We start from the raw sequence: 13,718 nt of genomic DNA on the forward strand, positions 1-13,718 counted from the left end.
GACATCATCTGTCAGACTTTAAACTTTGTCTCGGAGACTTTTCTCTTTGGAAATGTAAAGACATTAATTAACTTCGCGCCGGAGACAATTTGATTAATGACTGATCGCACATGTGTTTCCCGGAAACTCGTAACATCTGCCCGTGAATCAATTCTCTTTAGAAACAACAAATTAATTCCCCTTTCATAAATCAAATCAATTCTCTTTAGAATAACAAATTCATTCCCCTTTCGTGTCAATCAATCAAACATGACATCATCTGTCAGACATTAATTAACTTCCCGGAAAGGGTTCTCTTTAGAACTAAATAGACATTAATAAACTTCGCGCCGGAGACAATTTGATTAATGACTGATAGCACATGTGTTTCCCGGAAACTCGTAACATCTGGCTTGAACAACAACAAGAAGGAAGTGTCAAAGTTCCTGTTTTTCCATTCTCAGTGAGAAAATCCATAAAACCATCAAATAATCAACACACATAACCATCCATAAAACAATTGAATCACAATGCACACCCGTTATATACGAAATCTCAAGGGTGAATTGTTATGTAACGGGGAAAATCATATGTAAGCAGGCCTCTGATTGGCTGAGAAGGAGGATGTATCCGACTCGATGATTGGCTGAGAAGGACACATGTGATCTAACTGTTTCCTATTCCAGGACACCTTGACATTCACCCCTAGCATGCACTTGTCCAAAAACAACAATAATAAATAAATCCCTCAGGCCTAAAGATTAAAGAAGCCTTAATGTTTCTTAATTCCCTCTTCGTGAATCAACAATTTCCCCGCCGATTATGTAAATCAATTTCTCAGGTTAAGCTAACCAAACAACAATGAAACCATATTGTTTCATAATTCCCCATGCTCGTGAATCAATAATTTCCCCTAGCGATTATGTAAATCACAGATTAAAGAAGCCATGTTTGTTTCTTAATTTCCCCTTCGTGAATCAACAACTTTCCCTTCGATTACGCAATCAATTTCTCGGAAATTCACTTCCCCATCGATTACGCAATCAATTTCTCGGAAATTTACTTCCCCCTCGAGTCCTAGATCAATAACATTGCTCCCGATAGAATTCAATGCTCATGTGCAACCTACTTCCCGGAGCTATTACACATAGAAACATCAAATACATCGATCTTGGAAAAAGAGGTCATTAACCCCATTAACCACGTGTTCTCCCTAATGGCTCTATGCCCTTATTTGGTGCCCCGTCAGTATTCTATGCCCATATAAGGAGCCCCGTCACGAGTCAATAAGGCCCTTCTACTAACACATCTGCGCACACTCCTCTTCCGTCCCAATACATTTAAAGCTTTCCCCTTTATACCTCCCCCCCAAGACATTACAATTCCCTTTAAATTCTTTGCTACGAAGTCATTCCACCCCGTTCGGTGACGATCTGCTTTTCATTTGATCCTAGCTGGCTAGCCAATAAGATTGTTGGTTAGCCGAAAATGACGATCGTTGGCAATCCTTATCCGCAAAACGTGTGCTAGCCATCACAATCTTTCTCTCACTGTAACCCTAAAAAGTGGGGTAGAATCCTAGAGAGTTGACCCTGAAAGTTGCTAAACATCTCTCTATATAAAATTTATTTCAAGTTGTTAATAGCAGCAAGCTTTTCATTTAAAAATAAGTTTGTAATAAGTGGTCTGACTGTGGGGCTTGAAGCTTCTCTATGATGGGACTTACAACCAAAAAGATGTACCACCATGCCTAGCCATCCAGCCTAGAATGCAAGAGGACGTGGAAGCAAATCCCAACGATTGCAAATTTTATTATTTATATAAGGGCCAAAGACGGCAGTGGTACATCTGTATTGGATTTTATTAAAAACTTTATAGTTTGATTTCATTATTTCAGTGTCAAATATTTGTGGATTCAGTTACCATGCAAAAATCATTGACAAGTTATGAGCATTGTGAACGAAGAATCTTCAGTTTTGATACTGCATACATTTGCCCAATTTGTCATATGTCTGTGAACCGAACTTCCGAAAAATTTCTAGAGTAAGTATTTCCTTTGTATATTCCCGCTTTTACATGAGATATAAAGTAGTTATTTCCCCTTATTATTAAAAAAAGGAAGCATATTACGCAGGGCTTTTCTTGAAGTTAAACTCATTCAGTAGATCTTATTCTCTTCGCCTCAACGCCTCGCTCTTTACGCTACAGGTTTTTATTGTTTTTAGAAGTAGAGTGGTGAAAAAGAGTCAAACTTTAGCTTAAAGAGTGAGGCGCTGAGGAGGGGATAGCCCCTTTCATATACAGAATAATTTCTGTTCGTTTTAAGTTTTAATGTCGCTCCTTACTTTCAGTTAAAAAAAAACTTGTTTTTATTCAGTTTCTGAACGTTTTTCAACTAATGCAGGTTCGGTTTTGGCTCACCGTGCATTAAAAATTAAAAGACAATTTCCATATTAATTTTGCAGATTTATTCCGTATATGAAGGGTTGCCCCCTCCTCAATACTTTGCTCTTTACGCTAAATATGTTAGCCCTTTTAGAAAAGCTTCCTATTCTTGTTAAACGGCCCCTGTGTGTTAGTTTTAGTAATCAGACAAAGTTTAGAGCAACGAATAAGGTATTGAAGAGGGGGTAACCCTTCATATATGGCATAATTTCTGTTCGTGTTTTAAATAATGCCGGTAAATATGGCTAACTCTCTACGAAATATACCCCTCCCCCTCACGGAAAACTCCTTCGTGGAAATTTCATCAAACTTAAAGTGTACCCCCCGTCAAATTTCCTCCAGACAGTTCATTCCTCGCTGAGAATCCTCCCCCCCCCCTCTCTTTGTAAAATGTGGATGATTCACCCTGAAAAATTCTCCTTAGCATTTTTTCATTGGATTAAGACTTTAATGTATAGTCGGTTTCTCGATCACTCCATAAATGCCTTCCGTGGAAGTTGTTCCCTGAAAACAAAACGCGGGGATAAAAGCCCCCGGATAATTCCCCGGAACATCTCCATATAAAAAATTTGGCAAAGAAAATGTAAGACAATTAAAAATAATTTCGTATAGTAATTCTGTCAAAACTTCCCAGTGTGAAATTTCCCTTAGAATAATCCCTCATCAGAAATTTCCCTCACAAAGAAAGATTCTCCCCTTAGAAATCCCCCCCACGCATACCCCCCCCCCCAAAAAAATAGATTTATACTTCCCAGTAACAAATACTATATGTAAACAATTGGCCAAGCTCACAACTTGCAGCTCTTCCCCCAGGGACTGTGGCGGGTCATTTTATACCTAAAAACATAGTTACTACATTTTCCGACTATACTGAACAAAATGGCTATCTCAAAATTTCAATCCGGTGACCTTGGGGGGAAAATTGAGCGTAGGAGGGGGCCTAGTTACCCTCCAATTTTTCGGTCACTTAAAAAGGACACTAGAACTTTTGATTTCCGTTTGAATGTGCCCTCTCGCGATATTTTAGGACCACTGCGTAGATACGATCATCCCAGGGAAGAAAAAAAAAAACAAATAAGCCCACATCCGTGATCTTTCGTCTGGCAGAAAAAAAATAATACAAAATTCCACATTTTTGCATATAGAAGCTTTAAATTCCTGCAATAGGGTTATCTGATACGCTGAATCTGATCGTGTGATTTTTATTAAGATTCTATGACGTAGGGGGTGTTTTCCCCCTTTTTCGAAAATAAGATAAATGTTCTCAGGCTCGTAACTTTTGATGGGTAAATATTTGAAACCGGCCTAAAAATCTAATTCTTTTGATGTATCTACTGGTATCAAAATGGTATCCGTTTCTTAGAGTTTTGGTTACTATTTAGCCGCGTCGCTCCTTACTTACAGCTCGTTACCACGAACTGTTTGATGAGTATAGACCATTTTGAATGAAGTTTCTCAATTGCTATAAGATTCTTACATCATTCGTAGTCAAGAATTTCATTTTTAAGTTGAAGAGAACGCATATACTATACAGGTTCAGTTGGATTTTGAAATTTATAGCCAATAGATCATTACGACAGCTGAATCGTAAGTTTGAAGAATTTTGTTTTCTTTTGCTTTTTTTAGATACATTTTCTAAATATTTAATACACAATTGTTGAACGCCTGATAGATTAAAGAAATAGATCTTCTTTCTGAAAAATTCTTACCCCCCCCCCTCCCAAAAATCTTCTGTTGAGACAAAATTTAGACTGTGTACAAGGTTGAGGAATTGAAGATTGAAACGGAAGTGACCCCAAAAATATGATTTATAAAAAATTGTATGTTATGGCCCATACGGGGGAGATATCGGGCTATCATTTTTAAATGATAATGCCTCAATTTTTTTTAATTGAAAGGAGGGATGCCAAAAAGATAATTATTTTTTCCATTTAAAGCGGAGACGGAAGAAAATGATATCAAATTCCCTGGGAAACTATAGAAATATTCTTATTGACCCAAGGCCCCCCATTAGGACTTGTTCATTGTCTTGTGTATTTTTGGATTTCTTATAGGCTACTGGCCTAATTTGGCTTTTGTATGTGCTCCTTTTTAATTAGATTCCTTGGATCTTATTGAATGTCACGGCGAATCTATAATCTATTATTTCATTTATTATGCAACGGTTCTGAAACGCCACAGCCATTTCGTTTTCTACCAGATTTCTACTTCTCTTGAGGAATAACGAAGAAGACCAACGTCCAGCCAGCGACTTGCGAGGTTTTTAACTCATGAATAGGCCCGAATCTTTTGTAAATTTAAGCTGGGATTTGAGAAAGACTGATAAAAACATTAATAATTGCGATCAATATAGATCGCGCCGGTGGTGCCTGCCGCTGCTATTTTTTGCCCCGCCGCCGCCGGTCTTCCCTATTCGGCGCGGCGCCGGGGTCTAATCCCATAAATAAAGACGTTTTATAGAAAATTATCAAGGCCGTAGTAATAGAGGTGAAGCACGGGATTGGGACTTTCTCAGAAATATTTTGCCCTAACACGTCGAGTCCGTGGAATCTACGAAGCATTGATTCAAACGTCTGAATTGGTCTCTTACGTTTTCTGAAAAAAATGCGTTTATACGTTAATCGTTCCCATTATTTATTTGTTAAAGCGATAACAAAAGGAAATTACACTCTGCCTGGGAAGCTAGGCCATTTTACTGTGTTACTGATTCAAAGGTGCACAAGATGGCGTGCTAAATATGAAGTTGTGTGTACATTGCGCTCAACAATCCATGCTTTGCTTTTTGGAGGCTTATGGACCTAAGAAGAACATTTTTCGTTGCGTGGGCAACAAAATAAAAGATAATGAAGAACGAATATCTCTAGATTATTTGAGTCTGGCAATACATTAAGTTTGTGTGTCCAATACATGTATGTGTATCAATTTTTTTTCAGAATTTCAATATAGTCAGTGACATCTATATGACCCCCATCCTCGAACATGTAAAGAACAAGCGTGTTTTGGTCATGAAATGGTTATAAAGCATAAATAATTTTTTTGCTATTGTTGAAAATAGAAAAAGTGTATACTGGAGTGGCAATTGGCAGAATTCTTCGGGAAGTAAGCCCGTCAGACAATTTTAGAAGACTGTGTCCCTCCCTCCTTCCTCAACATCCTAAACTCTCCAAAACCTTGCAACGTTTCGTTTTGCTGTGTTTTCACTGCGTTTCATAATAATGCTCTGTTTTTACACAATTCATCAGTGTTTATCTTTTGCTTGCCCTTAAATTTTTTTTCTGTTTCGTTGTTTTTGCAAGCTCCAAGTGTAAATGCACCTATTTCATTGTCTGTTTTTAAATACAACCTTATGTCTCTAAAAATAATCAAATATAGAAAATTAACTAAACAATCTAGATAGTTTCACACTTCCTAATTTGTGCTCAAGAAAGTAAAAAGAAGAAGAAGACGAACTTATTTCTTGTTGTCTTCACACTGACTTTGGTGCCTCGTGAAGTTCTTTCCGTAAGCGGTATTGTTGTAATTTATCTTGCTATCTTGTCCAGTTTAATTTTTTTTTATAGTACACGTTTCTGATTTATTATTTAATTAATTTTAGGATCCCTTCGCCTTTTCTCGACCAAAGTGAACCGATGTCTGTCACTTTGAAACCAACAGACGGATTATTTTTAAGGTGAGACCAGCGGTGATATTGTTAGATTAAACAGTTACATTATTGTGCCTTAATAGTTGCATTAAACAAGTGTACAATTTAATTTTTTATTATTGCAAAATAGCACCCCTCTTGAATCTAATTGTAACGAGAAGCCATATTGATCAGCCGTTAAGAGTAAAAGCATGTATACGCCCATTATAATATTCTTGGAAACTTTGACTTAAAGCCCAGTCAGCCTATGGCAATGTACGGTTACTATATTTGCGGCGTAAGTGGATACGGTTTTATTCTGAAAATCGATTTCAATAGAAAAAGAAACATGGAGTTTTGAGTAATCCAGAAGCTCAAACGGATATTTCAGATAATTACTTCAGCCTTGTTTTATTTCTGTTGACATGAAGGCTAGGACCTACCATAGTTTTGCTTACTTTTTACCTCAAGGAGAGAGGGGGGAATAAGATTTTTTCTTGTCGAGAGAGAGTTACAACATGAAAACAATGAGTTTTTTGAGGCTTCAATTAGTCAAGAAGAGGAGGGGGTGCGTGTTCTAAATTTCTCCTTCTTCTTCTTTTTTTTGGTGGGGGTGGGGGAGCAGGGTGACCCTAGGATGGATGGATCCTTAAAATGAGTCACGTTTCTTAAGCACCCGCTCTATAACTTATATCTTATTTCTTTGATTATTTCTCATGGCAGTCCACGTGGTTTATCGTAGTTAGTTGTAGCTCATTCTTTCAGGTTGGAATTTTTGTGGAGCCCCTAAGGTCTGTGGACCCGGTTTGGGGATCGTTAGATCTTTATATTTGTCGAACAAAACCTTATCCTCGCTATTTTTAACTGGCTCCACTTGATCCATGTCTATTTTTGACCATGATTTAACTATTATATAATAACTATACATAACAATTTGTTAATTAATACTTAAGCACATATTTCTTTTCATTTTTGCCTTATTGATTGTATGTCTTTTGTTTCTGTTTCTGCCAAATATCACTTGAGCTTAACTATGATTGATTTGTAGGGATTATAAAAATGGAAGCGATCTTCATATTGGTATTACAAATTCCAAAGGCAAAATTTTTGAATTTGATGCTCGTGGAGTGTTGGCTGGAGGGTGTTGGAAACAATTTTTGAACATTCATATCCCAGTATCAATTGAAAAAGAAGAGTGGGACTTAATACTGGAGAAGACTTCTGAAAAATTTAAACATGAAAGGTAACTAGAATTCAAATTTAACTGTAACTTAAGTTAACTATCTGACAATACTTTGACAAAGTTCTTTTTGGCCTTTATTTTGGATTCCTACCAAATTTATAGCATTTGTCCCATTTTTTTTCGTTTTCACTTTTATTTTACAGCTTTTTCTTTCCATTTTCGCTTTTCCGTTTTAAAATTTTTCTGTTTTCAGTTTTACTTTACCGCTTTTAGTTTACTTTTATTTTAGATATTTACCAAATTTATAGCATTTGCTCCAATTTTTTTCGTTTTCACTTTCCCTTTACCGCTTTTCAAGTCGAAGTATTTTCTCTTGAAGCTGACAATCCGTAACTTTTAAATACCTAGAGGTTTGAGCACAAGTTTCAAACCAGGCGAGTTCTTGAAAAGATATCTCGCGGCACCATGTGCACCAGAAATGTTTGACGTACTGCTAGTTCTTTACGCAATTTGATGGATAAATTTCATACACCTTTTGAACTTTTACTTGAAAGTGTGGAAAACTGCTTTGATGGAATAACCTTCACAAGAAAGCAATCCCTGACAGACATGGTAATTCGTAAATATTTAGGCGAGGGGGGGGGGATTTAAGGATTTCTTTTGTTTTTATTAAGTTAAAGATGTTTTTAAAAGTCTTGGGGAAGGATTAATTTTGTTTTTTGACGTTTTCAACGAAAACATCAAAGAAGCCATTTTTCATAATGTATGGGGGGGGGGGGTATAAAATAAAGGAGAAACTATCCATCCCTTTCTGAGGAAGAACCTGAAAAACAATATTGACATTTTGGACCGTTTTTATGCATATAAAGCGATGTAGGATGGAGATAGTTTCATTAATATGCAGGATAACCTGAACATATATGATATTAAAAGATTATTATAGATAAGAGATAGTGTAAAAGGATAAAAAGATATTACAAGATTATTAGATGTGAGATTATTATTAATATATATGATATAGATGAGAGTATGAGGTTAAAAGCGGACGAAAATTAAATCAATTTGAAAAACAAGTTTTTTCAAATGGGAGTAAAGAGTGACATTGAAAAAGAACATGCATTATCTTATATTTTAGAATAACTGCCGGCTCGAAACTTTTCACTCCAAACGTTTTGAAAAGCTATTGGTAAATAAAATACTTTCAGTTATCAACTGGTTATGTTTGTTGCATTCTAGAATTGTTTCAAGATATAATTCTTTCAAGGAAACACTAGTTAAACTTAAGCATAAAGAGCTGGGGTTTAAGGGAGACGACAGGCCCCTCATATATGTATGATAATTTCAGTCTGTTTTAAGTTTTCATCTTGCCCTTTACTTTTATGTAAAAATATTGAATTTTTTTTAAATATACAGACGATACTTGTTTTCCTTTATTCCTAATTTTTTGGACTTATTTCATTCTTGTTTAACTTGTTTAATTTGTTTGGCTCATTTCATTCTTCGTCCCTTGTTTCTTTTTTTCCTTTTTCCTTCTCTCTATGACATACAAATGATCTATTTTCAGGCTGAATAATTTTTCTTTTCCAGGTATGACGATAGCCACATTAACTGTTTTTCTTTTGTGACGTCGTGCTTAGCTTCGATAGAAGAAATAGCTGAATTTTGCAAAGATAAAACGTTATTCTCAGAAAAGTTCTTAACTGAATCTACAAAAAGAGCTGCGAAGTATATATCTGTTTACAGACATATTGAAAAATATGGATTTTATATAATTTGAACCAATAAAAATACCAAGCATTTAATATATACTCAAAGTCAATCCTTCATCCATAACTATAGATAAACTACTGTCCATGTGCCTTAGAACATAATGTGTCTTAATTTTATGATATTAAATGATTTGAATGAATAAATGAATGAAATTTGTTTCCCGTTTTTAACAAATTACAACAAGAGTAATAACAAAAAAAAGAGGAAAAAGAAAATAAAGAAGCATCAACCCCCCCCCACCCCACTGGGCAAGGGTTGTAAGTTGTGCCCGGGGGGGATATAAGGTTTGACAGAGCGTTGTAATCTCTCACGCCCATCTTTTCCCCAAACACATCCAATAAAAATTTTGAGATAACCATTTTGTTCAACTTAGTTGAAAATTCCGTAAATTATGTCTTTGAGGATGGTATTCCCCCACAGCCCTCAGCGCAAGGGTTTGTAAGACATGCCCTGGGGGCATATAAGGTTTTATAGAAAGCGTTGTCGTAGAAAACGTAGAAACTCATTCAGTTGGGAATTGAGAGGGCTAGTGCCGTTATTAATAGTCAAAAGCGAAAGGAGGGCAAATGTCGCCCCCCCCCCATACCCATCATTTCCCCAAACACTTCTGATCAACGTTTTGATAAAGCAATTTTTTTGAACGTAGTTCAAGGGTCTGAGAATTATGTTATTGAGCATGAAAACCCCAACAGCCCTCAGGGCTAAGGTTGTAAGTTATGCCCTGGGGGCGTATAATGTCATATAGAAAGTGTTGTCGTAAAAACTTCAAAAAGGGCTCTTTTGATTGTAAATTGAGAGGACTAATGTCCTTTTTAGTAGTCGAAAGTAATCAGAGGGAGAATCACCCCCCCCCCCCCATGCCAATCATTTCCCCAAACATTTCCGATCAACATTTTGATATGACTATTTTGTTATACGTAGTTGAAAAGTCTGGAAATTATTTCTTTTAGGATGACAACCCTCCCCCCCCCCCTTAGCCTCCAGGACAAGGGTCGAAAGGTATGCCCTTGAGGAATATAACGTTTTTATAGAAATTTCTGTTGTAGAAGCTTCAAAAAGGGCTCATTCGATTGAAAATTAAGAGGACTAGTGCCTTTTTTATTAGTCGAAAGTGATCAGAGGGCTAATGTCTACTTCCTCACCTGTCATTTCCACAAATACTTCCAATCAAAATTTTGATATAGCCATTTTGTTAAGCCTATCAGAAAGGTCTGAAAACTATGTCTTTGAGGATAACAAATCCCCCCCAGCCATTAGGGCAAGGGTTGAAAGTTGTGCCCTGGGGACATATAGGGTTTTTATAGAAAGTGTGGTTATATAAACTTCGAAGGGGGCTCATTGGATTGGTAATCAGACGCTCTAGTGCTCTTTTGAAGAGTCAAATTGTTCGGGGGGCAGCTATCCCCCCACATGTCATATTGTCCTGAAAAGCGTCTAATAGAAATTTTGAGATAGCCATTCTATTCAAAATAGTTTAAATATCATATAACAAGGCTTTTGAGGTTGAAACAAACCCCAGAGATCAGGGGCAGGGGTTGTAAGTTATGCCCAGGGGGTATTAGAGGTTTTTATGGAAGGGATGGTTGCTTAACTTTAAAATTAATTAAGATTTTAAGGAATAAATATCAGCAAATGTATATTAAACTGACAATGCACATTTTTTTCAGTAAATTCATTTGATTTTTTTTTCGACACAGTAAAAATTACATTCTGGCTTTTTGAAAGCATATGGTTTAGAAACCTACTCAGATTAATTTCTGCTCGTTTTTTAGTTTGACTTATTTTAATTTCTGTATTTTTTGGGTTTCATTTATTTATTGATACTGATTTGTGGTATTTGGATGCTAGGTAGATTATTTTATTCTATTTTTGTTCATTTTTGGTTTGATGGAGTTCTTTACTTTTTTTTGAAAAACATATTTTGTGAAAAAAGTTTTTTTTGATTAATCATTAAACAAAAGACCAATCTTATGATACGAATTGGGATCTTATGATGTGGGGGTTTGACATGCCCAATATCCCTAAAGGCATAGTTTCTAGACCATTCTACTATGCTGAACAAAATAGTTGTCTCAAAGTTTTGACTAGATATGTTTGGGAAATAATTCGGCTTGAGAGACGGGCTGATTGCCCTCCCGTCTCTTTTTACTCTTAGAAAGGACCCTAGAACTTTTTATTTTGAATAGAATTAGCTTCTTTATATGTTTCAATGATATTTCTAGCTATTATAGAGTGGTGTTGCCTATAATATTGCTTATATGCCTTTTTGAAAACCTGTATGTATACAGTTTTTCGTTTAATTGGAACGCCCCCTAAACACTTCATAGAAGTTTCATCTTAATACTCTAAGCGTCATTAGTTACAGTAACTGTAATTGTAGTACTAAAAGTATGCACATAGCTAGTTCTGGCTAGTTCAAAATCCCCCACAACCTTACTCTTAAAGATTTAACTTAATAATGTAAATTGTTCTTGAGATATTGCTTTGTCACCTTTTTGGAAGTTCACATGCTCATAGCTTGTTTTGATTTAGTTCAACGTCTGCCTAAATATTTCTTATATTTGATTACTGAAGACATTGTTATATTCTCTTTGGACTATTGGCTACAAAATGGCTGTCTCACAATTTACATCGAATGTGTTTGGGAAAAAAGGATATCAGGGAGTGGGGGCTATTTTCTCTCCATCACGCTTGACCCTTAAAATGGAACCAGAAGTATGCATTTCCAATCAAATGAGCCTCTTCTAAAGTTCACAAGACCACTTCTCCATAAAAACCTTACTTCCCCCCGGGGCATAACTTTAAACCCTTATCCCCATACTTTGGGGGCTTGTGTCAACCCCAAAGGCCATGTTATGAGATGTTTGGACTATTTTTGAACAAATGGCTATCTTAAAATTTCTATCGGATGCATTGGGGGGGGGAATATGACGTGGAGGGGGTATAGCTGCCCTCCGATAAATTTGACTCTTAAAAATGGCTCTTCCACTTCAGATCTCCAATCCAGTGAGCCCCCCCCCGGATTTTATACGACCACCCTTTCCATAAAAACCTTAAATGCCCTCGGGGCATACCTTACAACCCTTGCCCTGAACTGTGAGGGGGTTCTCATCCTCAAAAGACATAATTTCTGGACTTCTAAACTGCGTCAAGCAAAATAACTATCTCGAAATTTTGACTGGAAGTATTTGGGGAAATTATGATCTTGGGGGGGGGGGGGGTTGCCCTCCAATCACTATTGGCTATTAAAGAAGGCACTAGCCCTTTCAATTACCAACCGACTGAGCCCTTTTCGAAGTTTCTACGACAACAAATGGCCACCTTAAAATTTCTATCAGATGTATTTCTGGAAAGTACGACGTGTGTGTGTGTGGGGGGGGGGCTATTTGCCTTTTAATAACATTGACTGTTAAAAAGAGCACTACAACTTGTGATTATCAAACCAATGAACCATCTTTAAAGTTTATACGACCACCATTTCTATAACAACCTTATATGCCCCCAGGGCGTAGCTTAAAGCCCTTGACCTGAGGGCTATATCGAGGGGGGGGGGCGGTTATCCTCAAAGACAGAATTTCTGGACCTTTCAACTACACTGAACAAAATGGCCATCTCAAAAATTATGATTGAATGTGTTTGGGGAAATGATTGGTGTAGGGGAGAGGGGAGGGGGGCTGGATGACCTCCAATCACTTTTGACTGTTAAAAAGGCCAGTAGAACTTCTGATTACCAATCAAATGAGCCCCCCTCTGAGGTTTATACGACCATCCTTTCTATAAAATACCTTATATCCCCATAGGGCATAACTTACAACCCTTGCTCTGAGGGTTGTGGGGGCGGGGGGTTGTCATTCTCAAAGTCGTAATTTCCGGACATTAAAACTACACTGAACAAAATGGGGACCTCCCCTTGGGTTGGGAATACGGTGGTATAAAGCGCGCAAGTGAAAACGGGGGAGCTTGCTGTCGTTAATAAACTTCTTTGACTGTTTTACTCAATTTCTTTCTACCAGAGCGAACCTGGTCTAAAAAGAACAATACATTTTGACTAAATTGCTCTTTAAGTAGGCAGCGCTCTCATGTTGGCAAAGATATTTTGTCATTTTGTCTTGAGATTTCAATTATACACCAATGAAAGTGCCGATTAGACCAGGTAAGCCCCCCCCCCCCCTAAAATTCATTCTATGGGTGCCCATGGCCAAGTGTAGTAGATGACAGGAAAAGAAACGATTCAATTTGAAGTATTTTCTGGTGCGGAAAATAAATTTCTCGACAATAAAAATTACCCCCAAAAGAATTCAGATTATAAACTATAAAATAATTCTGTTTATAAACTTAAATAAATAAATTATCGTAGATGACATGTAGAAACAAGGGATCAGGCCCATTAGAAAATGGAATTGCCATCTACCTTTTTGAAGCGGATGGTTGTTTAATTTCGTAAAATGAACAACAATAAAAGGCCCTTGGTCTCAGTTTCAGAAAAAAATCCAACACGAAGTTTCGACTGTCTGCCAAAGTAAATCAGTGGTTGAAACCTAATCTATTTGTCAGGATAGCCCAAGCAACAAATTCAAGCCTTTAAGACCAAAGAGTTGCGAAGGAATAGTGCTTACATCATGGCCTACTATGGCCTACATTAGGCCTAAGTGCAGGTCTAGGTACAAAAAAGAGATAGATTACCAGAAATTAGTTTATCATAGGCAGCGCAATCGCGCT

The 13,718-nt window shown here is 36.9% G+C and overlaps 1 protein-coding gene across 1 annotated transcript in view; it reads left to right on the plus strand.

Annotated features, from left to right (window-relative positions):
- The window catches only part of LOC148948666 (MKRN2 opposite strand protein), a 72,994-nt gene extending 63,926 nt beyond the window's left edge, over nucleotides 1-9,068 (plus strand). Inside the window, exons 2-5 of the mRNA XM_089094580.1 lie at nucleotides 1,877-2,022; nucleotides 6,020-6,094; nucleotides 7,095-7,289; nucleotides 8,817-9,068. Coding sequence (XP_088950706.1) covers nucleotides 1,904-2,022; nucleotides 6,020-6,094; nucleotides 7,095-7,289; nucleotides 8,817-9,006 — 579 coding nt within the window. The 5' untranslated portion in view covers nucleotides 1,877-1,903 and the 3' untranslated portion in view covers nucleotides 9,007-9,068. The remainder of the gene's footprint in view (nucleotides 1-1,876; nucleotides 2,023-6,019; nucleotides 6,095-7,094; nucleotides 7,290-8,816) is intronic.
- Nucleotides 9,069-13,718: the final 4,650 nt, after the last annotated feature.

Source organism: Artemia sp. Qi Xiang Cuo, chromosome 9 (genome assembly GCF_049724085.1).
Source record: "Artemia sp. Qi Xiang Cuo chromosome 9, ASM4972408v1, whole genome shotgun sequence".
NCBI lineage: Eukaryota > Metazoa > Arthropoda > Branchiopoda > Anostraca > Artemiidae > Artemia > Artemia sp. Qi Xiang Cuo.